Source organism: Notechis scutatus, chromosome 4, assembly GCF_049901735.1.
Source record: "Notechis scutatus isolate UNSWTSFEM ecotype Mainland chromosome 4, rNotScu1.2, whole genome shotgun sequence".
Classification (NCBI taxonomy): Eukaryota; Metazoa; Chordata; class Lepidosauria; order Squamata; family Elapidae; genus Notechis; species Notechis scutatus.
In genome coordinates this window covers 99765379-99792206 of record NC_142012.1, presented here as the reverse complement: position 1 = coordinate 99792206, position 26828 = coordinate 99765379, and the positions used below count along the sequence as shown (strand labels likewise).

General features: G+C 36.0%; 1 protein-coding gene across 13 annotated transcripts in view; it reads left to right on the top strand.

The window, feature by feature from the left end:
• EXOC6 (exocyst complex component 6) overlaps window positions 1-26828 on the top strand; it is a 101917-nt gene that overhangs the window by 23292 nt on the left and 51797 nt on the right. For all 13 annotated transcript variants that reach the window (XM_087964208.1, XM_087964207.1, XM_087964211.1 and 10 more), the window contains exons 2-17: window positions 2743-2914; window positions 5002-5049; window positions 5147-5237; window positions 5999-6044; window positions 8762-8966; window positions 9577-9732; window positions 10955-11023; window positions 13632-13715; window positions 13798-13844; window positions 15182-15302; window positions 17085-17156; window positions 18347-18444; window positions 19148-19253; window positions 20157-20266; window positions 23243-23354; window positions 24013-24147. In XM_087964208.1, coding sequence (XP_087820334.1) covers window positions 2743-2914; window positions 5002-5049; window positions 5147-5237; window positions 5999-6044; window positions 8762-8966; window positions 9577-9732; window positions 10955-11023; window positions 13632-13715; window positions 13798-13844; window positions 15182-15302; window positions 17085-17156; window positions 18347-18444; window positions 19148-19253; window positions 20157-20266; window positions 23243-23354; window positions 24013-24147 — 1672 coding nt within the window. The remainder of the gene's footprint in view (window positions 1-2742; window positions 2915-5001; window positions 5050-5146; window positions 5238-5998; window positions 6045-8761; window positions 8967-9576; window positions 9733-10954; window positions 11024-13631; window positions 13716-13797; window positions 13845-15181; window positions 15303-17084; window positions 17157-18346; window positions 18445-19147; window positions 19254-20156; window positions 20267-23242; window positions 23355-24012; window positions 24148-26828) is intronic.

Here is a 26828-nt window from a genome sequence, read left to right as displayed (position 1 = left end):
CCAGCATGAGAGTAAAATACTATGTAAAAAAAAAATTCAGTTAAACACAGATTGCATATAATATATGTTGTATTATACACAATTTGTCATGTTTACAATATTTGAAATGTTACCCTTCCAACAGAATATGATATTGAAGGATGAATTAGTGCTTACTTAATTGTTGATTCCCTCTCTCCAGAAGAAATGTTGTATAATTTGTCTGTTTCTTTTACTGTGTCTGTTAAAACACATTACATGTTATTTTAGATCTATATCTCTGATCAGTTTAGAGGGGTTAGAAATACCACCAAATGAATATGTCAATTCTCATGATGATTAATTTCCACAAGGTGGCGCTGTTTCCATACAACATGGAGAAAATATGTTTCCCTCCAAAAATATTATCCTTCAAACATCATTGCAGATGTCAGGATGATTTATTTAATGTATGGTTGTTTCATTTTTATGATATTTCTGTCTGAGAACTCAAGGCATCATAACCCCAAATAATAACTATTTAAAATAAATTGTTTCAGACAGTTTTTATGAGTCCTGTCCACTCTACTGGGGACTTAAACTGGGATCTCCTTGCCTAAAACAAAATATTATAATGGCTCTCAGATGTAAGATTTAAAAAAAAAATGAAGAAAAACATGATGGGGTGGAATAGACTGAACTTAGAACATACCAAGCTATCTACTCTCAGATGGTTGTAGTTGAAAGAAAGTTATACAAACTAAATATTTAGCATGTAAAATTGTATTTATGTATTAACATAAAAGTATGAGAAACTTGCTTTTGAGTAAAAGAATGCCTTGATTTCTTTTTTAATTTATAAAAATATAAACTAGTAGCTTTTTAAATTAGGAATGTGACGGTATAATAAGCCCTCCCCAAATCTGGGGGTTGGTGAGAAGATGCCAGATTGTGGGATATGGATATAAACAAAGTAGCAGGAATCAGAATGTCAAAACAAGAAGATAGGAATTCTAGCAAACAAATCCTGTTTGCTTTTATCATTGCTGACATTTTTTTATTTCACTAGACATAACTTATCTGTCCTCTTAATATATTTTGGCCTCTGTTATTTTTTAATATGTGACTGCATACCAATGTTTTGGTGTTGGCTGGTTCTACAATAACCTCTACAGATCCTTTCCAATGTCTTTGTGACACTTCATTTTGTTAGTTGTTGTTATTCTACACTGCTCTATGGCTGTTCTGGTTTTCGTATATGTTTTTGGGTATTTAGTTAGTTAAAGATATGTATTCCAATCTAAAAACACAACTCTGTTGGGTGGTTCACAACAACAATAAAATCCACATCAATAAAACCTATAAAGTATAAAACCCAAACAAAACCTGGCACCCCAGTCTTTCCTTTGGAACCCCTCACAATCAGCTCCAGACGAATCTGTGATTCTGTGAGCAACTCAATCCGCCTGCCTGCTTTGCCTGATTTTGGGTAAAAGTTGCTTTTTTAATAAAAAAATTCAATACATATAAATATTTATAATACTGTATTTACATACAAGCCATGCCCAGCCAGTCACCTGACCACTAAGCCACACCCACAAATTAGGCCACACCCACAGAACCAGTTAGTGGTCCCTGGGATTTAAAATTATGAGTTTGGTGGTCCCTGAGGTCCAAAGCCTGCCTGCTTTGCCTGATTTTGGGTAAAAGTTGCTTTTTAATAAAAAAATTCAATACATATAAATATTTATAATACTGTATTTACATACAAGCCATGCCCAGCCAGTCACCTGACCACTAAGCCACACCCACAAATTAGGCCACACCCACAGAACCAGTTAGTGGTCCCTGGGATTTAAAATTATGAGTTTGGTGGTCCCTGAGGTCCAAAAGGTTGGCGACCTAGATGACACTAGATGGCAAGATTTCAGGGAAGGGCATGCATGTCCTATCCAGTGTGATGGGACAGGCAGATATTCTCAAAGTATGCTAGCTTGTAAAAAGGAATACATGGGCATGTATATGTGCTCATATAAAATGTGCATGTATAAAAGGGAGGCACTCGGATTACCTCCCTCTGCCATAGTTTCTTCCCTTTCCTTCCATCAGAACCAATAGCATTTATCAACTTAGATATTTATAAGTTTTGTGTGCTTGTTAGAGACAGAACAAAACCAATGGAACTTACAAATATTAAACTCCTTGAGTCGACCCTTTTGCCTGATGAAAGGCAGCACAGCAGACCCTGTAAAGAAATGGCCCTTTTGCCATTGGACTGTCAAGGAGAACAACAGCTGAAGATGTCTAGCTTCAGGGTGGGAATCTTGATCGGGATATCCTGAGTTTGTTTGGAATTCACAAAATACAAATCAAAATGAGCAAAATGCTGAGGGCAATGGAATCACCTGTTATAGTTTGTCTCACTGTATTCAAAGATGAGACAAGTAAAATTTATTCTAAAAGAAGCTACTAATTTTGGCTTTGGATTTTCTTTACTTATCCATGAATACAGATTTAGGTAGTGTTGGAATTTGTCCACTAGAGAGGGCTAACAGAACGAATAATGTTTGAGTTAGAGGCCTGAAAAATAATATCAAGGAATACTTGAAGATTGGTTTTCTTTTTTGTAGTGGCATTCCCCCCCATGAATGTATATTTTGGACATACGAGTGGACAGATAGATGAGTTCCACCACTGAATCAATGTAAGCAAAGTCATGCATAGAAGGCTTTTAAATTAATGTTAATTTTGTTCACATTTTGTTTTGTATGTACCCATTGATAGGTCTGTGTATGACGACCAGCCAAATGCACACCAGAAGTTTATGGAAAAATTGGATGCATGTATACGTAATCATGACAAAGAGATTGAAAAAATGTGCAATTTTCACCATCAAGGATTTGTGGATGCCATTACAGAACTTCTTAAAGTGAGGGCTGATGCAGAGAAACTAAAGGTAAGGAACTGCAGTTTTAAAAATAATTTTAAAAAAATAATGAAATGATTATTTTGTGCAGTACTAGAGTGCAGGATTTATGGCCACATGTTCTTTTCCAAAGTAAAATAATGATATCTTTAGATGCTTTCTGAATAATGACTCAAAACATTACAAAAGTGACAAAAGAAGTACAGTATGCTGTGAAAATGCTACAATTACTTTTAGTAATTAAATATAAATAAATAGAAGATTATTTGGTAGATCAATTCTAAATGTTGTAGCAAATATTGATTTATTTATATGTTACATTTACATGGACATATTCGTCTCACAAAAAGTGAATCTGGGCAGCGCACAACAAAAATAGAGAAGTGTAAAACAATAAATATATAACAATTATTTAAAAAAATAACAACCACAAGACTAAGAGAAAACAGCAGATGTTAACCACAATCATGGAGCAGTTCCTCAGATGAACTGGCCTATGCTATGGAGGAGTATGGATCAAAACCAGAATCTTGAATTGGATCAAGAAACACACTGGTAACCAGGGCAGCTTGTGAAGCAGAGATATAATGTGTGTATACCAGAAACACACATAAACTGCCTGTGCTGTTGCATTTTAAACCTGCTGAAGCTTTCAGATATTCTCCAAGGGCAGACCCGTGAAGTGCGCATTACAATAGTCCTATGGAAGGGTGATTAGGGCATGAGCGACCACGAGCAGCACTCTCCAATCTAGGAACGGGCACAACTGGCACACAATATGAAGTTGTGCAAAGGCCCTCCTGATCATGACTGCCACCTGCTGTTTGAGCAGGGGTCATGATTCCAGGAGGACCTTCAGATCATGCACTAGGTCTGACTGGGTCAGTGCAACCACACCCAGCACTAAAAAATGACATAGTCCTGGAATTGGCAGGCCACAAAAGCCAGAGCCCTTGAGACTTGCCAAGATTCAGCTGAAGCTGGTTGTTCCCCATCCAGACCCTCACAGCTAACAGGCACCAGGATAAGATGTTTACAGCATTGTTTAATTCAGCAGCCCCCAAACTTTTGGGCACTAGGGACCGGTTCTGAGGAAAGAGGGTTTTCCGCAGATCGGAGAGGGCATGGTTTAGTATGCTGCCTGCATCCCGAGGATGGGGCATTGCTTGTTTGCACAGCCCGGTCTCTGGCATGCTGGGCCCAGTGCTGGTCCATGGATCAGTGGTTGGGGACCCCTCGATGGAGTGGGCTGAGATATATTTTTGTGATACTTTTTTTCTGAGTGCTCAATTCCAACATGGGAATTTCCTCTCCCCGCAGATGTTTCCCCAAAAAAGTGGCTGAAATTGTTGGGATTTCCTCAGAAGTAAATTGTGGAAATAGTCCCTCTTAGCTCCCTTTGCACATTTGTAAGAAGAAAAAAAATAAATAGGTGCCCCAGACAGAATGAGCATAGTTCACCAGAGGTTATGAGTAGAACAGCATTATATAAAGGATATTCATATAACTAGAGACTCAATGAGGTCATTGAGCATCTTTGTTCAGAATTTAATGAGTTTTTTAATAAACTAGAATGTGCTCCCTTATTATGATGACCTAATGAGTCACTTAATATGTGGGAAACTTTGAGGTCGAGCACTGCTTGCACCTGCAGCATTAAAATGTCGCTTGGCTGGCAATATCCACGTTTGATGTTAATCAACCGCCCAGTGTTTGCATTCAGCAAAGTATGAATGTTTAATTACCATAAAATTCAGTCACCATTTCTTGCAGACAATGAGTGACACATAGAGCTCACTGAGGTTATCAAAGAAGGACCAGTGGTCAATTGGGTCAGTGATTTGAATTGTTTGACAGACCCATAGAAACAAAGTTCAAAAATCCCAAGTAAATTTGAGAAGTTTGCCACTGAATCTGTTAGAAAGAACTGTCATAACTAATTGAAGTTAACAAAAAGCCCTGGTGATCAAAAGTTCAAGTTCAAGCTGTAGAGTTAATTTGGATTTACATTTCTTTGTTCTAAGTTTCTCATGAAGCATGATCTGATTACAAGGGTGAGCAGTTGCATCAGGGCATTATATGCATATTTTTCTAATAAAGGTGAAATCATTTTTAAGGTCCAAGTTACTGATACGAACAGAAGACTTCAAGAAGCTGGGAAAGAGGTAAGAAAATGGCTTTTCCGATTAATTCAACAAATGTTTTATGGAATATGACTTAAGTGTACCTGATTTAACTATAATCTATTTGAAAATACTCAAGGTGCTAGCTCAGACAGAGGAAATCATCCAGAGTAGACTTCAACAGAGGAATATTATGACCGTGGTCGAAAAACTTCAGTTGTGCCTTCCAGGTTAGTTACAAATACTTAAACGCCAAATGTAGGAGTACCTAAACATCATTTCAAAGTTAAATGTAGATAAATTTCAATACAACTAATACAAAATTGAACTTATATTTGTGATACACAGTACTTTCTGGAGCAAATATTGCTTAAAGATTTAAGGAGGATATTTAAATGCATTTCAATCAGTTGTCTTTTAAAATAATAATTTGTTCATTCATATTCAGGATATTGATAGAATATTCAGAAACGGAATGTTGTTGATGATATTGATTTGTAAATACAATGTTGTCATGTAGTTGAATATTATTTAACGATTCATGGAACTCCCAATGTTTCAGAGATAAGCTGAAACATGGTTATATACATTTCCCAAATCCCCCTTTCAGACATTTGGTTTTAGTTATATAGAGAAACATTACGTTTTTACCATTATCTGTAAAACACCACGGTTCCTTAATGTGTTCTTCCTGTAACAGATGTTCCTGCCAACAGCAGTGATCTATTTTTGGCTGTAAATCCATTGTAATTTTCACTGTGTTGGGTGGCCAATAAAGAGTTAAAACAAAGTTTAAAAATGCTTTGAGATCAACCTAAACTAACTTTCTAAAATTCCTATTTTTACCGATTTTTCCACTTTAAGTTTTGATCCTTAGGTTGTAAAACTTTCACAATGTCAAAAATGCATTTATAGTAGTTTGGAAAGCATCTGTGTCTGGATTATATATTTTATAGTGAAATTTATAACATTTAACATTTTTTCCTTACAGTATTGGAGATGTACAGCAAGTTAAAAGAGCAGATGAATGTCAGAAGGTGAATTAATCGTTTTTAACTCAACTAAATGTTTTAATGAATTGGTTCATCCACTTGTCTATTGCAATTACTGATGGAGTAGTAAAGCTTACTTTAGTGAGGACATTTAATGAATTTGATCTGGTCATTGTATTCTTTTCTTTGTTCTATGCTTTTCATGACAAATGAACAATTCTCACGAGGAAAAATAAAGTATTTGGAAGAGTTAGTAATTGGCTTTAGAAATTAAATTATTAAGTTATATGCATGAAATTGAAATAATTAAATTTGGTTTATAATTCCAGTGATTGTTTGATTTTATTTTATTATTTAAAAACAAATAGTTAATACATTATCAAAATAGCAAAATAGAGATTTTCCTCACTGGTTAATATTTGTCTTTGGTTGTCATCTGGTACACCATGTAAATTTCAAAACAAATTCTAAATAAATATGTAAACAATAATGAATAATTATAAATAAAAATGAATAGGTATTTCTATTTGTTCTTTGACATAATACATAATATAGTAAAATGTAATATATAATAAATTATATAATATAATATAATTATAACAATTCCTCGTGAGATACGCCCTATAAGTCACATTCATTTAATGTCTACATGTATTTATTGTATTAAAATTCAGGCTTTTTAATTATGTTGAATAGTTGCTTGGATATGCTAGGAAAAGAGTATAATATAGCCAAATGCTTTGCTTTCATCCTTCTCTAATTATTTTTTTTTAATCTTGGCTATCTTTCAGTCTCTGTCTCCCTTAGGATTTATATATCACTAATATTTGGTAATAGTCTTGTTAAGGATTATGTTATACAAATAAAATTAATACATTCTACAGAGAATAAAATATATAAAAAAGAAAGAAACCAATTGAAACTAAAAAAGTGAAGAAAAAAATAAATGAAATTTTCCTCTTGTTCCCCAGCAAGTGTAATTAGTATAACACCATCTCTTTTTTAAAAAAAAGCTTAAGACCATGTCTTTAAAAAAAAATCATTCCATGTCTAAATCCATTCCCTATAATAGTTTAAGGCTTTATCACTACATCTTAATAATATTCAAATTACATTAATAATATAGTGTTTAGACGTATATACAGCATTCTCTGGGTGGTTTATATTATCAGCATATTGTTCCCAACAATCCTCATTTTACTGACCTCGGAAGGATGGGAGACTGAGTCAGCATTTGAGCCCACCAGAATCGAATTCGTAATGGGCTTAGGAGAGTTAGCCTGCAATACTGCATTCTAACTACTGTGCCACCAGGGCTCCTAATAAATCCACTTTAAATCCATCCTTTTACATTTATATCTCATTTTCTATTTAAACACCCCCACCTCATTTTCAAATGAATTTTTAAAGCATTGTCATCCAATCTTAATCAAAAATCCATTAAACCTCACCAGATATAACTTTCCATCTTTATAAACAAAATCCTTAAAACACTGTCATATAGTCCCAAACTGTTAAAATCCATTAGACATTACCTGGAATAGCAATCCATTTATATTAACCTTGATCAAATAAACTGATTTTGTATTCTTTTTTCTTTCTCCCAGCAATCTTTAGTTCCCTCAAACAAAATCTAAACACCTACTTTTTATATTCCCTTTATCTCTTCTCTCAGAAGTTTTAGCATACTGAAGTCTAAATTCTGAAGTTACTTTTGTAATTTCAGTAAAGAAATATTATCCATATCGTGGTTCATATTCTCACTGTAACTTCTAATGAAATATTTGACAATTCCAACATCGGTTTTGTTAAATTCATTGTAGAGAAGTTATCTGATATTTGTATGTCTTTTGTAATGATCAAATCATCATCCAGTATTATTTATTGTAAATCAATTATTTCCCTCTGTTTTTATAAGCTATCATTTTGAAATCCACATTCGGATCAATTTCAATTTTATTCAATGGAGCATGCTTCTCATCAATAAAATCTTCCAATTCTATAATAGCAGATATTGTTATAATTAAGTATTTTACCCATTCAACAACAGCAACAACAAAACACCATTTAACTTAACCATTGATATATTTATTTCCTTCTAGTGCGCCTCTAGTGTCCAACCTTAAAACTTGTCTTATCAGTTATTTAGATACAAACAAAAATATTTTCCCACAAGAAAAAGTCCTTTTAATTAACTACAAAGTCTTTAATTCAAATTCTTCTGAACCCTTAATCCAAGGGTCTTCAAACTTGGCAAGTTTAAGACTTGTGGACTTCAATTCCAAGAATTTCTGAGCTAACAATGACTGGAGGAGGAATTCTGGGAGTTAAAATCCACAAGTCTTAAAGCTGTCAAATTTGAAGACCCCTGCCTTAATCCATTAAATTTTTCTAAAATCAGCACTGTATTTACCCTTTTGCCATATAGTCTGAAAAAAAAATTATTGTAAAATTTTAAATTCATAACTTTCTTTTTTAAATGATTGAAAGAGAATTCACCCCCCACCAAACACAATCAGACTTGAGATTCCAAACGTTTTTAATCTTTAACAAACAGTATTTTTTTAAAAAAAAACAAAGCTCCAAAGTGTATCCAATGCCATTTCTTCCTCCTTTTCTTCTCCACTCTTATATGAGACTAGATTATTCAGGATCTGGAATTTAGGCTGTTATCATTTTTTTTTGTTTAAAAATTATGTTTGTTATGTTTTTTCCCCCCTTTCTGTCTTAAAAAAAGATGGTTTCTTGTTTTTTCCCCCCAGATATTATTCTGCTCTAAAAACAATGGAACAGCTAGAAAACATATACTTCCCTAGAGTTAGTCAGTATCGGTTTTGCCAAATCATGATGAGGAACCTTCCAAAACTTCGCGAGGAAATTAAAGGGATTTCCATGTCAGACCTGAAGGACTTCCTGGAGAGCATCCGGAAGCATTCAGATAAAATTGGTGAAATGGCAATGAAGCAGGTAAACTTCCCGAAATGCTCATTTTCTTAATATTATCCAGTAAAGCCCGACTGCAACAATCACATTTAGCTTTTGTTCCTATTCTCAGGGGAACTTTCTCCCATCAAAGAAGAGTATCCAAGTGCCTCTTTATTACCACTATGAACACATATTTATGCAAACACCATGTGGCAGCCTTCTCTGCAGCAACATAGCCTTTTCCTACCCATTTTGAACTGTAAAATACGATTTTGCATCTAAATGGTAAAACTGGATGAATGAGATTCATCTTTGTAGCATGCCAAAACAAAACAAGTGGGATCGTTCTGGAAAGCCTTCATGCGTAATTCTAGATATCCCACTTCAGTTGGGTTCAGATGGAAATGGTTGAAAGAAGGTTCAGCATCCTTCTTCCACATTTGTTTCCACCATATGTTCAGCTGCACAGCAAGTTTGTCACACTGCATCCAGTCTTTTGAAAGCTGCTGAGGTCTGCTGGATCCAGCTAAAGCATTAGGAGATGACCTCTTCGGCAACTCTACCCTAGTCATGACTTGCATTTGTTTCTTGGGACTGTTTCTTGAGACCTCGTGGATTATTTTCTTGACTGTATGGGCTTTGTTTAATGCAGGCACAGCAGCAAAAATCTTTTAATACTGCTCTTCAGAAGCAGAGCAGTCTGTGCTGTGGAAAGAACGTACACATAAGCAGCAATGGGATTGCAGAAGCAAGGAACAAAATAGTGTCAAAGCAGACTCTAGAAGACGAAGAAGAACACGAAGAGGAGGTATTTCAGTGGACTATATTGTATTTTGATGCTTAGGTGTCTGTCTGGTGTAGACCAAGGTTCAGCTGAGAAATATGCAGAAATTTGAAGTTCATACCGAAAAATTCTGATACAAGATGGAACTTTAAAAGAACTGCTCATGGCACAAAGTGCTATAATGTTTGATAAATATTGTTCATATGAATTTGATTCAGCTGAATTTTTGTGCTACTCTTTCTTTGTTATCAGGAAAGAAGAAAATGTAGGAGGTGATCTCCATTTTGTTCTTCCTAGATAACAGCTTCACTATCACTGCCTAAACCAGGGGTTCACCTTGGCAACTTAAACTGGACCCAGTTCCTCAGCCAGCTGGCTGAGGAATTCTAAGAAGTCCCAAGTTAAAGTGCCAGCCCTAACCATCAATTATCAAATAGTTATTGCAGTAGTAGCTGCCCTAGATTGAGATAACTTCAGAAAGCATCTTGAACTTATTTGAGATGGCAGAAAAGTACAAAATCGCAGAAAATGCACAATAAAGAAAACAATGTTTTTCCTTTATTAGCATGACAGATGTTTCTATTACAAATGGATTTTACTGTATTCGTAAAGGAAATCATCACCTAGTACATGTGATCAATTTTTGTTGAATTTATACAGCCCAAAATAAGGTGAGAGGATGCATAATTTATGTTCTGTTTAATACACTGGTGTTATTTATTACTACCATTGCCCCTTTTTTTTCTTTATCTAATTAGCTCTTGCCAATAAAGGAGAATATTTGTAGCTCAGGGTTGACATGAGGGACAGTCCTTGGTGCTTTCTGAGCTTTGCTTGTTTTCTTGTGGATGTTTCACTAGCCAAATTAGGTAACATCAGTGCATTGATGATGTTACCTAGTTAGGGTAGTGAAATGTCTGCAAGAAAATAAGCAAGCTCAAGAGAGCATTAGGTTAAGCTTTCACCCTCCGGTTGTGTTAGATTAAGGCACCTTTGGGGAGGACTTTTATAATGTGTATTTTATGATTGATGGAACATAGTAATAATCCTTTTGAATAAGTACATCCCCTCTTTAGTTACCATAACAACCATGTAAGTAATCATAACAAATTTTTGCTCGTAAAGAACAATATTGGCTTTCCTTGAGCCTACTTTTAATTTAGACTAAAAGTTTGCTTTGTAATATTATAGCTGACTGGATGTTATAATCTTGCCTTTTTTTTGGTGGGGGGATGTATTTCTGCAGGTTTTGACTGCTCACGATCTGGTAGATTTTTCTCCTGTATATAGATGCCTACATATTTATTCAGTTCTGGTACGTATATGCTATATATGAAACGTGTGTGTGTGTATGTGTGTATAGTGTAATAATAAACATGTGCATGCTATTGATTGCCTGCTGCTAATGCTTGTCTGTTTAGTTGCAGCATTGTTTTTTCATTCATAAAGAGTCCTTCTGTAAAGACAAGAGCCTTTGAGCCACTAGAGGCTCTGTTTTACCAGCAGAAAAAGACATTTTCCCTTAGTTTCCCCTCTCTTCTTAATTCCCATTGTCTCCTAATGTACTATTGCCTAATTTTCCAAAACAACTTGATAAAGACGGAGGAGGCTGAATAAAAAGAAGAAATTAATGGCCAAGGTCACAACTCTACAAAATTTGCTAAGGCTAAGTAATGTTTAGAATAGTCTCACTGAAAACAATGAGAGTCGTGTTACAGTAGCTTAGCTTAAGTCATATTGATGATCAGGTGCATATTATATATGAGATTTGGCCTCTGGCAGGAGAGGATATTCGATTCGTTGGTCCTATCCTGGTTTTGATCTAGGTTTGTAATCTTTCCTCTTAGACATCCTCTCTATTACACTTAACAGTGGGGAAAGTCTATGTTTTGGAATAACATTCATATACAGTGTTTTCAATTTTTATGAGGATCAACTTGCTGTTAAACAAGCAGAGTCTTACTATCCAGGGGTGGGATTTTACCAGTTCACACCTGTTCTCTAGAACCGGTTGTTAACATTCTAAGCAGTTCGGAGAACCAGTTGTTAGAAGAAATTACTGGCCTAATCCTGTAAGGAAGACAGGAAGGAAACATTCTGGTGTTGCTTACAGAAACTGCCTCTCCATTAACCCTTATTACATTCTTGGCAGGACTAGACTTCCTGTCTCAGGAACTTCTCTGGAGTTTTTTCCCCCTCCTTTGTTGGTACTTTGCTTGTGTGGAGTGACCATTCAAAGTTACAGTGACACTGAAAAAAGTGACTTATGTCCATTTTTCACACTTACGACTGTTGCAGCATCCTCACAGTCATGAGAGGCCAGGGGAGGAGATGCGTGCCTCGATGTGAGTGATATTGAGTTGGCCACGCCCAGCCAATAATATGACCACCAAGCCATGTCCACCCAGTCACAGGACCACCAAGCCATGCCCACCACCTAAGCCACGCCCACAGAACCGGTTGTTAAAAATTTGAATCCCACCCCTGCTACTATCCCACTATAGTACTCTTCTGCAATTGATTGGATAGGAGCACAAGGCTTGCTGGGACCTAACCTGAAGAATCCCAGAGGAATATGCAGGTCACCTCTTACTGTGGAAAAAAAAGATTGTGGGGAAAGCAAGAAATGTGCCCCTGAGGGACTCTTCATTGCTAACTCAGCAGCAAAGCATCTTTGAGATGATGCAGGGTGATTACTTCCTTTATTCCAATCCTTGTTTACTTGTGAGAAGGTCTGCCATAGAGGCAGACAGAATAGAATAGAACAGAATAATAGAGTTGGAAGGGACCTTCGAAGTCTTCTAGACCAACCTCCTACACCATTTCAGACAAATGGTTATCCAATCTCTTCTTTAAAACTTCCAGTGTTGGAGCATTCGCAACTTCTGGTGGCAAGTTGTTCCACTGATTAATTGTTCTGTCAGGAAATTTCTCTTTAGTTCTGAGTTGCTTCTCTCCTTGATTAGTTTCCACCCATTGCTTCTTGTCCTGTCCTCAAGCAACAAAGAGAATTTGTGTAGATAAGAAAGGGTCTTAGGGAGTCACCAGGATGATCCAGAAATTTGCTTTCACTACTTAATGGCCAAATATGTTTATTGGATGATAGGAACTGAAAATCTAAACATATGGAAGCATCCATGTTGGGGGAAATTAAACTGTTTTTGATCATTTGGAAGAGAGAGGCTGCTTTATCTTCTTTTGCATAGACAACCGTTTGTCTGAAAAGGTTGGACGAGAAGACCCAATTCTATTCTACATACCTAATAACTGTTTTGGAACTAAGGACAATACAATAACATAAAGTTCAGTGATTTAAAAACATTTGATTCTGGTTACAATGGCATGCTTTTCCTTAGGGCAGGACAACATCCAGATACATTTGGAGCACATCCAAAGACCTTTCCTTGTCGATATAACATTCTGCCTCATAGTGGAAGCAATCCTCTGCTACTATATTTCCGAAACTACCAAGCAATGCTTAATAGTTTTAGAATTGAGCCAACATTTGAAGTTAATGTCATTTCATGGCTTCTTCGTTTTCATGACTTGTTCTGAAGCTATTTGCTATAATTTTTCCCATTTTGGAAGGAACAGGAAGCTATAGTTAATTATAGATTCATGTTTTATTACTATAGCGTTTCTCAGCTGAATGTGTCCATGGTTTATAGGTTCATTCGTATCTCAGTCTATTAAGTCAGTATGTGATAGTATGAACTCCTGCATGAATTAGCTCATCAATCTTTGGTTGCTCTTAGAAAAACAGTGGTTTTTTTAGTTCTATCAGGTATAACGTTCCTATATGCTCCTCAAATATCCTGTTTCTGGATATTTTTCATATTCAGAAATATTGGGGGGAAAGTTTGTCATGAAGATCTTTGGGAGAACAAAGAGATGTCTAAAATTGTGTATATTTTTTTGTTTAGGGTGATGCAGAAACATTTGAAAACTACTATAGAAAGCAGAGGCGGAAACAAGCCAGACTAGTTTTACAGCCACAGTCCAACATGGTACTTGAACTTTAAAAAAAAAAAAGATTTATACAATCTCTCAAATTGGTTTCTGTTAAATGATTGTGTTCTTTTTTTATAGCATGAAACAGTAGAAGATTACAGAAGATACTTCAGTCAAATTGTAGGGTGAGGATGGCTGCTATATGTACTTATTGTAGTTTTTTTCAACTTGTTTGCATGTGCTCTTTTGTCTTATTTTTGCTATATTAACACCAGCAATGGATATTTTAAGATACCAAGGGGTGGGAACAGTTGTGCCCCCTTGCTCCTCCCATCATTGTATAACAAATTAAGCTTTCTTGAAAGTAAATCTGGTGTGTATTAAAGAATTGGATCTATCAGATATTAAAATCTTAAAGCTCTATTTGGATCTTTTGGTGGTAACTGGATTGAAGAAGATATTTATTACTAATTTAATTTACCTATTAAGAGATGGTTTATGGGATGTTTGTTAGCTAAAAGGAGGTGAAAAGACCATGGAATTGTTTTTCCTTGTTATGATGATGGTGGCAAGTCAATTTCTTGTAGGGGGAGGGGTTTTTAAATAATTTTTTTCTTTTTTCTGGAATTTTTTTCTCTTTCTTTTTTAGTTGCATTACCTTTTATTATTCTATTTAAAACTTTTTAATATTTTTTTTAAAATGTAATGAATTGGATATTGGGTATAAAGACTGTTGATGCTCTAGTGCAGGGGTAGTCAACCTTTTTATACCTACCGCCCACTTTTGTATCTCTGTTAGCAGTAAAATTTTCTCCAACCACCCACTGGTTCCAGTGGGCAGTAGGGACCAGGTTGACTACCACTGCTCTAGTGAGATATTCTTTCAATGCTTGCTGACTAGTATCACTTTTTCACTACAGAATCCCAGAATTTACAGGCTGAAGTTGCATAGTATATAAGTTAAAACCATGAGCCCTATGCACAGCAACTATGATATCTATGACAAGACCTAAACTTAAGCAGAAACACTGCTCTCTTCTTAGATAGGAATCGACTGAATCTCTCATTTATGCAACATCCATTGTTTGCCAAGATGTCTTCAGTGCACCACAGCCCAGTCCATATTCAATTGGTTTTTTGTTGTTGACTTATGATAAAGTTCACAATCTAGGGGCAATCACTCCTGCCTTGATTTCTCAAAATCCTGTTAGGTTGAATGCATGAACAAAAAATATGCTCTCCCACTGATGTGTGGCTTGAGGGTAAAGGTTTATTTATTATTCATTTATTACTGTATCTCAGATATACTTTGTCCTATTTAATTGGCGAAGCATGAGTTTCTTCAAACATTCCCTCTACTTAAGCACCAAAGGTGCAAATGGCACCGACGCTACAAAAGTGTTGGGGGAGGGGCTGAGGAGGAAAGAAGGGGAGGAAAAGAGAGAGCATTGGGCTTTATTGCTCTTTATCAACGATATCTCAGGAAAATCACATTAATTCCACGATTTGTTACTTCGTTCAGTTTTTTTGTCGTGGAGGATCACATTTTACACGCAACCCAAGGATTAATAACGAGAGCTTACACAGATGAACTTTGGAACATGGCACTTTCCAAGATTATTGCTGTCCTTAGAACTCATTCGGTAAGTGAGCCGGGTTTTTTTCTCCCTTTAAATTTATTTACTTAAGACCCCCGTAGAGTAGGTTTAGAAGAAGGAGAATGTAGGGAAGGCTGGTGGTGGTGGTGCAGAATGGAGGTCTAACATGTGGGGGGGGGGGGGAGTGTTGGTAATTAAAAATTGCTCAGATTTAGGGGAGAGCCCATCAAGCCTTTGTTTGTCCTTGCAGTATCAGGCCTTTGAGTCACAGCCCTGGGCTATCTGCATAATCCCCCACTGAGTTACAACTCCCCAGGTCTTCCAAACTGTTCTTAGTCGGAACAGTTTAGAATATGCAGAGTTAATCTGCTCTTATTATTGCAATCTGTCCTAATTAGTTTCAACTGACCTCTTCATTAGATCAGAGTGAATTAGTTTATCATTGAAATGAGCAGGAAGAAATAGTTTCTCATTATAATTCCAAACCCTTTTCCAAAGTAAACTTCATTTACTTTGGCAAAAACTCTTAGCCTCAGGACAGCTCTAAGTTGTAACACAGTTGTACACTAGCTACTAGACCCTATTAGCTAAAAATAGGGTCGGGGAATTATAAACAAGTGCCATTTAGTCTTATAAAGTTATATTTTTCTAATTTTGTTTTGCAAATTTTTGCCTATAAAAGAATAAAACAACAAAAATTGCTAATAGCTGATGGACTTTTATCATGACAGTTTATCTATAAATAGAAGCAAATGGTGATCTAACATAAACCCTGGCTATTTCTTTTGTTCATTTACCACATTTATGTAACCACCCATCTAACACAAATGTGACTGTGGGCAGTACAGAATTGTAACAGCCATTAAAAACTACATACAAGGAGTCAGCCATAAATAAAATAAACATATAAACCCCAAGAATGTGGGAGAACAAAAATCACTTGACCTCATACATCCACCTTGCAGGCTCTCCATGGATCCCCCAAGTCTGATGGAAAAAGCATATATTAAGTGCCTGAAAAAAACATATCTTAAGTTTATGTATGTATAGAGAAAACATGTAGATAGAAAACCCCACACATGTTCATGTGATATTTTTCAAGTCAATTTCTACCATCAGTAACACTTTTTAATGGTCTCAGCAGATGACAGAATCAAGGCTAACCTTATCTGAATTTTACTTAGAAACTAAGGGGGGTTAGATCTGGTTAATTCTTGGAAGAGAGATCACCAGGGGATTGATCCCACATACCCAAGTTAGAGTGGGAAGATGAAAAAAGTACTCTGTAAGAAGAGAATGGCAAACCACATCTGCAAATTGCCAAGCAAACTGAATGGATGTGTCGGTGCCGTCACCTCTAATCAAGCTCAACAATTATCTTAAATATTTTTATAGCTTCTACTTAAAGAAGAAATTGGAGGAGCCAACATTTACATCTGAAATTTAGTGATGGGGAGGAAAAGAAGAGGTTTGGGGGTGGCTTTAGAAGAGTGTATATATTCTGAATTTTCTTGGTTTTTTTCCTTGAAAACATTTCACTTCTCACCCAAGAAGCTTCTTCAGTTCTGGAACTGAAAAACAGAACTCAAGAAGTTTCTTGGACAAGAAGGGAAACGTTTTCAAGGAAAAAAAACCAAGAAAGTATTTCTGAGGAAGATAAGCACGAGAAAGTCCTATTGCCAATATGGTTTGCTTGTAAGCTTCCATACACTCTTGTTGGAAATACAGCCTTATAAGCTTTACAGCTGTTGAAAATGAGCAACACATCAGTAGACAAACACCAATTTGCTTAATTTCTTAAAGGTAATCTGATATTTTAACTTTCAGTCGTATTGCACTGACCCTGATCTCGTTCTGGAGCTGAAGAATCTGATAGTTGTCTTTGCGGATACTTTGCAGGTTGGTAGCATGCTGGCATTTCAGACATAGAATGTCTATTTACTATCCTTTTTTAATTTATTGAATTAGATTCAAGAAATACCTGCCTTAAAATTAAGCATACACTAATAACATTCTCAAACACAGAAAAGACAAAGGACAAGAGCATGGCAAACAAGATATCTGTGTTTCCAGTAATATTTGACTTGTCTATTATATGCTGGTATCTTCTAGATTTGTTAGTACAACAGTGCTGGGATTCCCATTCAGCAAAATCAAAGCTCCAGGAAAATAGTAAGAGTTGCAGTCCTGGTCATTCTGAATATTTATTTATTATATATTCTGCTCTTCAGTCAGGGGCTCAATATGTGGTACAAATAATAGTCCATTTTCCCCATCCCTCAGGTCTAGTGTTTGTTTGTCTACAATTGGCCTTGTAGATCAACTTTATAAGCAAGAAATAAATACCCTGTGCTCAAATATGATGAAGTTAGGATGGCTGCCTATAAGCCCATACTCGATATTAGACTTGTGTAACGTTTTGGCTTGCCTGAGCCCCACAAAATGAAGAGGCATTGTCTTGGGCTGCATATAAAATATATAATATAGTTACTGTATATAAACGCACATCAAAATGTTAAAAAATTACACTCTTGTGTGGCTGCATTACTAGCTGTGTTTTGAACACACCTTCTGTACATCATTTGATAGGAAGAGAATGAGTGTTATTTATGCCAGAATGGCAAAGGAGATCAATGGAAGAAATATATAATAGCTTATTAATTGAAGGGGAAGGTTGAATTTTCATATGAAACCCCTTCTCCTCCTCCTCCCTCCTCTGTTTCTCTTCATATATTCAGATAATCATGGTAGAGGATTGGCCCCTATGTTGTACAAAGAGCATGGTGAAGGAAAGTGGTGTCCATTCCTTCCTTCCTTAAAAGAACTCCAACATTACCATATGAAGCAGGGCAGAGATAAATGAGAAGCTGTGGAAAAGAAAAGAGATTAGAGCAAGCTTGCTTTAGGAATGAGGAGGAAAGAAAGTCCCCAGTGGACTATTGAATGGGAAAGAGATTGTGGTATGCTGACCTTTACTTGCAAAAACAAGGAACGGATACAGGCCTCAAACTTCTCAGTTTTGTAGTATCATATGCTCGCTTCTGTTTGCACCTTTGAAATATTTTTTTATTTTACTTTTGTTTTGTTAGGGTTATGGTTTCCCCGTCAACAGACTATTTGATCTTTTATTTGAAATAAGAGACCAGTATAATGAGACTCTTCTTAAAAAATGGGCTGTATTGTTCAGGTGAGTTTTGCAAGATAAGAAGAAAGCTTTTCTAAATAACTGTCAATTTTGGTTTTATTTTTAATGGTTAAATATCTGAAGATTTCATTATCCAATCTTTGTAAAGATATTTGTTTTCTGAAATGGCAGCAATTTAGAAAGTTTCAGAAATATCAATATTTCTGATAGACTGTATATATATATATATATATATATCAACATTAATTTGAGGTTTTATTTGATAATTCCATGTGCTTATTTTGTCTGTCTGTCTGTCTATCTGTCTCTCTTTCTCTGTCTCTGTCTCTGTCTCTCTCTCTCTCTCTCACACACACACTTATTGCTTCGATTTCTATACCATGATCGCTAGTCCTGTATTGTGGGGATTTCAACTTGTTGTAGTATAATAAGTTTACATTTCCATATGAAGCCACTTCTTTATTGTAGCTTCACAAATATTTGTTAATTAGTGTATTATGATTTCTTGTCTACTCAGATTAACAATTAATTGCAGCTGTGATACTTCTTTGCCTCCTTTTCTAACTATACTTTACAGTACTTTAACTCACCAACATTCTTGACATCAGAATTTATGAATGCATAGTTTTCCCTTTGGAAGAAATGTGATGCAATAAAGCTTAACCCTGGCTGGATTGTGCCCGTCTGTGTCGTCGTATTTTGTACTTGAACTATACGTTCCTAACTAGTTCCTTAAATCCTGCAGGGATATTTTTGAAGCAGATAATTACAGTCCAATTCCTGTATCAAACGAGGAAGAGTACAAACTTGTGATTAGTAAATTTCCTTTTCAAGATCCAGAACTTGACAAGGTAAGAGAACTTTGTGGCATATTAGTTTTTGTCTGGCTCATTCCAATAATGAAGGAGCCTCTGGTATGCCAACATTCTCTTCTATTGGAACCATATATGATCATTTGACCATATAGGGTCAAATACTTCAGAAAGCAGGGAAAGCATTAATCATGTTACCTAGCTGGTTAATGAAACATCTGCAAGCAAACAACCAAGCTTAGAGCATATATAGGACTCCATGTATTTGTTTTCTTAAGTTTTCGCGGGTACTTACATGTATGGCATTCAGCTTTGTTCGGGTATTTTCCCACGTCATTGTAGTTGTGCTTTTAAAGTTGTAGCAACGTTTCGGCAGAATCTCATCTGCCATCGGCTTCTGCCATCATCAGACTCTATGTGTGTGTGTGTGTGTGTGTGTGTGTGTGTGTGTGTGTATATATATATATATATGGCCTTCAGCTTTCGAGAAACTAAGAAAACACACACACACACACACACACACACACACACACATATATATATATATATATATATATATATATATATATATATATAATGACTTGGGAAAATATCCGAACAGAGCTGAATACCATACATATAAATACCCGCGAAAACTTAAGAAAATAAATATATGTTTATATATATATGTGTTGTGTGTGTGTGTGTAATCCTCGACTGACGACCACCAATTGAACCCCAAATTTCTGTTGCTAAGTGAGACATTTGTTAATGAGTTCTGCCCCATTTTATGATTTTTCTTGGTACAGTTGTTAAGTAAATCACCTTAGTTGTTAAATTATAATAGAATTAAGTAACTAAGTTACAACTAAATATAATTTAGATTTGAGATCAGATTCTTTTTTACTTGTTCTGCTGTTTTGACATACAGTACCACATGGAAAATCTGTTTTGCTTCCACAGCACCGTTTTCCAAAGAAACTTCCAATGTCACAGTCAGTGCCTCAGATTTATATCCAGGTTAAAGAATTTATTTATGCAAGCCTTAAATTTTCGGAGTCACTTCATCGGAGGTAAGCTTTGATAAAGTCGGTGTCTGTAAAGTAAGATTTAATTGAATGTGTTCTGTCTGTGCTTCAAGACAATCAGAAAGTAAAGGGATATCCAATAGCTTTGTAATATGCCAGGTGTTTGGTTTCGGAAAGTCCTTTGCTGAATCCCTAGCATTTAGCTGGGAAGGATTCCTCGTTAAAATTCCTCTTTGAAATTTAAAATATATAGCCAGGGATGAGCTGGATCAGTCACCTGTCTCAGAAATAGACAAGTTATCCTCATACTTCCTGATTTGTCTTCCTGTTTGCTCTGGGTGCAGTGTAAGAAATTGCTTTTTATTTTATTTTGCTTTATTTGTAAAGCCAATAACAACTCACTCTAAAATAAAATTAATTTTTTTAAAAAAGAAACATATTGAAAGAGTTAAGGTAAAAATAAACTATAATGCCAAATTAATTAATGAAGAATTAATTTAATTAATTAATTAATGAAGAATTAATTTAAAAAAGGAAACATATTGAAAGAGTAAGGTAAAAATAAACTATAATGCCAAATTACAAAGTACAGAAATTAAAATCCGTGTCAGACCCATAAAATTGCAATCAATTTTACAATCAATAACAAATGCTATGAATGCTATAATCAGGGTAGATAACTATAAAAGAACACAAGTGCAGGTTGTCCTCGGCATACAACCACAATTGAGCCCAAAATTTCTGTTGTTAAGTGAGACATTTTTTAAGTGAGTTTTGCCCCATTTTTACTAGTTTTCTTGTCATGGTTGCTAAGCGAATCACTGCAGTTGATATAAGTTAGCAACCCGGTTGTTAAGTGAACCTGGCTTCCCCATTGAGTTTGCTTGTCAAAAGGTCGCAAAAGGAGGTCACATGATCTCAGGACACTGCAACGGTCATAAGTATGAACCCGTTGCCAAGTGTCTGGATTTTGATCATGTGATCACGAGAATGCTACGAAACTCTGAAAAATGGTTGTAAGTCACTTTTTTCAGTGCTGTTGTAATTTTGAATGGTCACTAAATGAACTGTTGTAAATTGAGGACTACCTGTAGTGGTAGGAAGTTTCTTTTCATTAGTTTATACAGAATTTTTATAAAAAGTAATAGATACTCAAATTCTCTCTCTCTCTCCTCCCTCTCTCTCTCTCTCTCTCTCTCTCTCTCTCTCTCTCTCTCTCACACACACACACACACACACACACACACACACAAATGCAGATTGGTAGAAGGGAATAAAGCTTTGTTCTTTTGTTGTTTGAATAAATTCCCTTCTTTCTTCGGCTCAAACTTTACTTTCATGATCCCATTCAATAATACCTTTGTATAAAAAAAAAGTCATTCTCGGAATATTGAGAAATTCACTTGTGGTGTAGGACATACTACAAAGGAGAATTTACTCCACTTTTCAAAGGCTTCCATTTTCATTAATCTCAAAGCATTACTTACCTTTAATTGGATGGAATGTGTAGTTCTTTGCTTGTTGAAATCTGGAAACTATTTCAGTTTGTTGTCAAGCTGTGCCTACTGTTGACAGTGGTAAATTACTCCCCTTTCACAAATACGGAGCTAATAAGGCTTCTTAATCTCCATCTCCAAACAGGAATTAATTAATTATGCAAATTACTCTTCACAAATACATACTAACAGCTAGAGTTCAGATTACATAAATACACATTCTAAATTTTTTCAAATTACTAACAAATGTTAGCTTGAGTGAAATCCAGTGCTTTGTAGCAGTTAAGCAAGCAGACTTGACAACATGTGTGGACAAATAAAAATAACAATTTTGTCTCTGTAAAATACTGTATCTACATCTTTAAAATAATTTATGTATTACCATGCCTCCAGAAGGAAGGGGCAACAAATTATAAAAATCATATTATATCTTAAGAACTTCAGTAAACACTATTTGATATTAATACACAACAGACTTCCAAAATGTTATGCATTTTCGTTTTCCTTGGACTTTTGGCAAATAATATGTGCTAGAACTTAAATTTTTGTGGGTTGAGAAAAGATTGACTCCTTGTTGTTAGTGTTAGTTCCATATTTAACCAGTTTAATGATTTAATGATGATGTAGTGATAGAGTAGCAGTATTTTGGGTGTGCTGATTTTAGCACACCTCTTGTAAGTTTCCATTGGTGTTCCATTTAACCTTGGAAAAAACAAACTAATTAATTTTCCAGGTAAATCAACTTGGCTTCTATATCACAGGGAGCATTGCCCCATAGATTCATCATGTTTCCACTGAAGCTGTGAAGCAAAGTGCCTTAGCTTGCTCTTTCAACCTTTTGGGCACCAGGGACCAATTCCATGGAGAGAGATTTTTCCGTGGACTGGAGGGGGCATGGTTTCACATGCTGTCTGCATCCTGCGGATGGTCAGGGGTTTGCTTGTTTGCATGGCCCAGTTTCTGGCATGCTGTGGACCAGTGTCACTCCACAGATCGGGAGTTGGGTACCACTTTTCTAGACCTGTCAGTGGCAAGACTATTCTACCAACAATAGTTGGCTTTTTCTTCTTCCTCACTATGAAATGCTAAAACATGGAGCAAAGATAGGTGATTTCAGTTTTCAGTTTTGCGCCCACTCTAGTTGGCTGTGGGGAATACTGGCAGCCCATCATGGGAAAGATGGTGGCAGTTGGTGGGTGCTCTGCAGAATCCCCAAAATGAAGAAGGCAAAGCCAACAGTCACATGGAAAAGGTTTCAATTTCTGCAGGTAGCCCTCCGGAGTAATTAAAACAATGTATTGCTTGCAAAATGCATCTGTATAGGGTGGGATATGGAGCTGAAGACTGGAAGGATATCTGTTAAATGGAAAGCTGTTCCAAGCTCTCCAAGACAATCAACATGCCAAGAGTTATATTGACACTGGATTACAATCAGGCGGTGGGAAGGCAGCAGAGCTGCATGTTTATTTAGTAATTTTATATGCAGTATTCATCTGTTTTCAAAGTATGTCATTTTTTTCTGCAGTTCAACAGAGATAGATGACATGCTCAGAAAATCTACAAATTTATTGCTGACTAGAACTTTAAGCAGTTGTTTGCAAAACCTCATTAAAAAACCTCACATAGGTTTGACAGAGGTAAGTGCTGAGACATATTTTCTAATATTCAATACATTGTCAGGGGCTTTCAAACTTTTTCAGTAGTTTGGGGACTTCCAAACTTTCTCCTTGGGAAGAATGCGATTTCTCCAGAACCATTCAAAGAAAATGAGGAATTGTGGATAGGTTTCTTTAAAATACATCTTGGTATTAGTTCAATGCCTTGCTTGGACCTGTGGTTCCCCAGGGGAGATTTTCAGGTAATTTGAGCTTGTATGTTAAATCTGTAGTGCTTGACTAGAGTAGGTAGATTTCAGTCCAAATAAATGGTGAAAAAACAGCACAGGAAAGTATGTTCTATCTAGCACAGATATATTCTTTAGGGAACAACTTAAGGTTTCCTTAGTGGATATATAAGTGTATTTCCTGAAGGTAGAAAATGTACACATAATGTTCACAATGGAGTTTTTTTCACACATTGGTATTCCACATTAAAATGACAACCTGCCTTTAAAATAAGACATATCTATTTTGTTATAATCAATCCATGACATTCTATGTTAGGTTTTGTATTATGTACTCTGGTTTGGGAGGGGGCTTCATAATGAACAGTGACTTAAATATAATCTGAAACTTTAAAAAAGTGCTTTATTAGAATTTGTTCTTATATCTTTGTTTTCACTTTTTTTTTTTTAAGCTGGTGCAAATTATCATAAATACAACGCATTTGGAACAGGCATGTAAATATCTTGAAGACTTTATAACTAACGTTACAAATATTTCCCAAGAAACTCTCCACACAGCAAGACTGTATGGTCTTTCAACATTTAAGGTATGGGAGATGTGATCGGTTTTCAAGTCCCTGTATAAGCCACCAAATTCTTAATTTCTAGATACTATGCTTTAGTTCCATGTTTTATGTGCAATTTATATGTGTATGGATAGCAGTACCCAACACATTAGGTAAAATGACTCAGCATCATGAAATATTTACCTATAAAGAATACTTTTTTAAATTTTAATCCCTGTAATCCCTTGCTTTGGGATGGATGGAGATGGGGTGACTGATTGGAGCTGAGCATTACTGTCCGGATGCCCTTCCTGATGCTTACACAGAGTTCACAGCAGACAATTACTCATTGCAACCAGAGAAAGAAATATCTGCCTTATCTAGGATCAAACATACAGCCTCCTCATTGTAAGGTGGGAACTCCATCTCTAGGCCACCACACTACTCATCTACAAAGAGTACATTAATTAAGCATAAAATAGTGATATTAACTTAAGTACATCATTGTTATAAAAATAATCACTTTTAGAGTGTTGCTTATTATAAAATAACCTAATCTCATTAAATTAATCTACGGTGAATTATATATTACATTGGAATGATGGGTCATATTTGGGAGGAGACAAAACTAAAATATGCTCATGCTCAACATCTTCAGTTACACCTATATGTTTCTCAAACTTGATTATACATGTTGATGGTTGTTCCAGATATTTTCATTAGCAAAGACATGGCTTTGTGAAATTTCCAAGACAGAAAAAAACACAAAGAGAATGTCAGGTATATAGGCATTTAGGTGTTTGGTTGCTTGACAATAAATTTAAACCAGTGTATATATGCTACAGTTATTACACAGACATGTATTTCTGAGTTTTCTACCTTTGTACCACTATAGGCAGTCCTCAAACACATGACCATAATTGAGTCTGGTTGTCAGTGTTCCAAATAACGCATCCTCCAAAAGCAGAACTCCGAGGCAGGTAGATTCCTCAAGGAACATGATTATTGGATACATCATATCGGCACAGCTAGTGAAAACCAATTCTAAAAGGTTCCACAGTTTTCCCCTAATTAAAAGAGCAAATATTTCCCTCCCCAGATGTCACTGGTCATATTATCCAATAAAAGTAGCTGACTGGCTGCTTAGTCACTCCTCTCCTCCTTCAATTGCTACCTGTTGGGATGACCTTGGTTCCCACAAGAAAACTTTTTGTTTTGACTATTAGCCAGCCTATCTATTTCTACCTCCCTTCCTCCTCTCAGAGTTGTTGGCAACTATGAGGCAGCATAAAATGGCTTCAGCCAAGTTCACTTCAGGGTTGACACTGACATTACAGTCATAAGTTGTGGCAGCAGTTGTTAAGTGTGATTACATTGTGTGGTTGCTCCCAATTTTACAATCTTTTTTTCCAGTGGTTATTAAATGAACCCTGGGATTGTTAAGCAAACTCATTGTACACAATGGGTATTTTTTGCCCGAAACTGGAAGAAAACACTGGGTTCAATCAAAAAATGCTGAAAACCATGCTCATGTGACTGGGGAATGCTAGAAATGCAGGGTGATTGCCAATTGCCCAAAATGCAATTGTGTGATTGCAAGTCTGAACTTTAAAACTGGGTCATCAGTAGCTTTGGGGAGGTCCACCATATCTTTGAACAGTTGCTAAGTGACTGGTTGTAAGTTGAGGACTATCTGTACCAGAACAAGATCAGTATTCAGTTCTGGCTCTCTGATCTCTGGTACTTGTAGTGTCTCCAGATAAGCTTAAAGTAATGACTGAAAGCCAAAAATCATTTATATACACTCAGATGTAAATGAGCTAGTGGAAACTGACCAGGAAAATGATTTTGGGGCAGAGCTAAGAAAGATGTTGGAAACAATGACCATAATCATCACAGAGCTGACACTGTCAGGGTTCCAAGTAACAGATCCAATGCAATTAAAACTCTGAGGTCAAGGTGCTCCTCAAAGTCCAAATTTATTAGGCATATCATATTGGTACATCTGGTGAAAACCTGACTCTGAAAGTCCTGCGGTTTTCTCCACCCAAATTAAAAGTCCAAGTTCTTCCCCCCGTCCACATGTCCGTCATATGGTCCCCAATTTTGGCCCCCGCTGGGTCCCGCCCCCCCCAGGGGGGCTCGCTTGGGCCGCTGTTGGGGGGACCTACCTTTTTGACAAAAAACCATAACTCCTTAAAATAAATTATAATTTAAAAAAAAAAGATAATTCATTAATTTTTTTTCATTTTTAAAAATAAATTTCCCTTTTAAAATAAACCCACCCCTTCAAAACATGGTCACCGTCCAAACTCCAGTTGGTTTTAGTCTATGCCTCCCCAGAACCTGGTGAGAATGTCCTTGGTTCCCAGAAGAAAGAACTTTATTTTGGCTACAAGTCCCCAGCTATCTCTATCTCCCCCGCTCCCATTCCCATAGCTCTAGCCACCCCTACTGTGGCAGCCCTGAAGATGCTCCAAAATGGCTTCAAGGTTGACAGACACACTTTCCCCAAGAACAAATTTGGAAACAATTATATATATTATAATTATATGTAATTATATTCACATTTTACAAAATAACTTTTAACACCATCAAACAACTGCTACCTATTCCAGGTCCTTGGGAAGGACTTAATGGGAGGATAACAATGATAAAAATGCCAACCTAAAATTCTGACTGTGTGATCAACCATAAAAAATAATAAGGGATTCGTGTGTCTG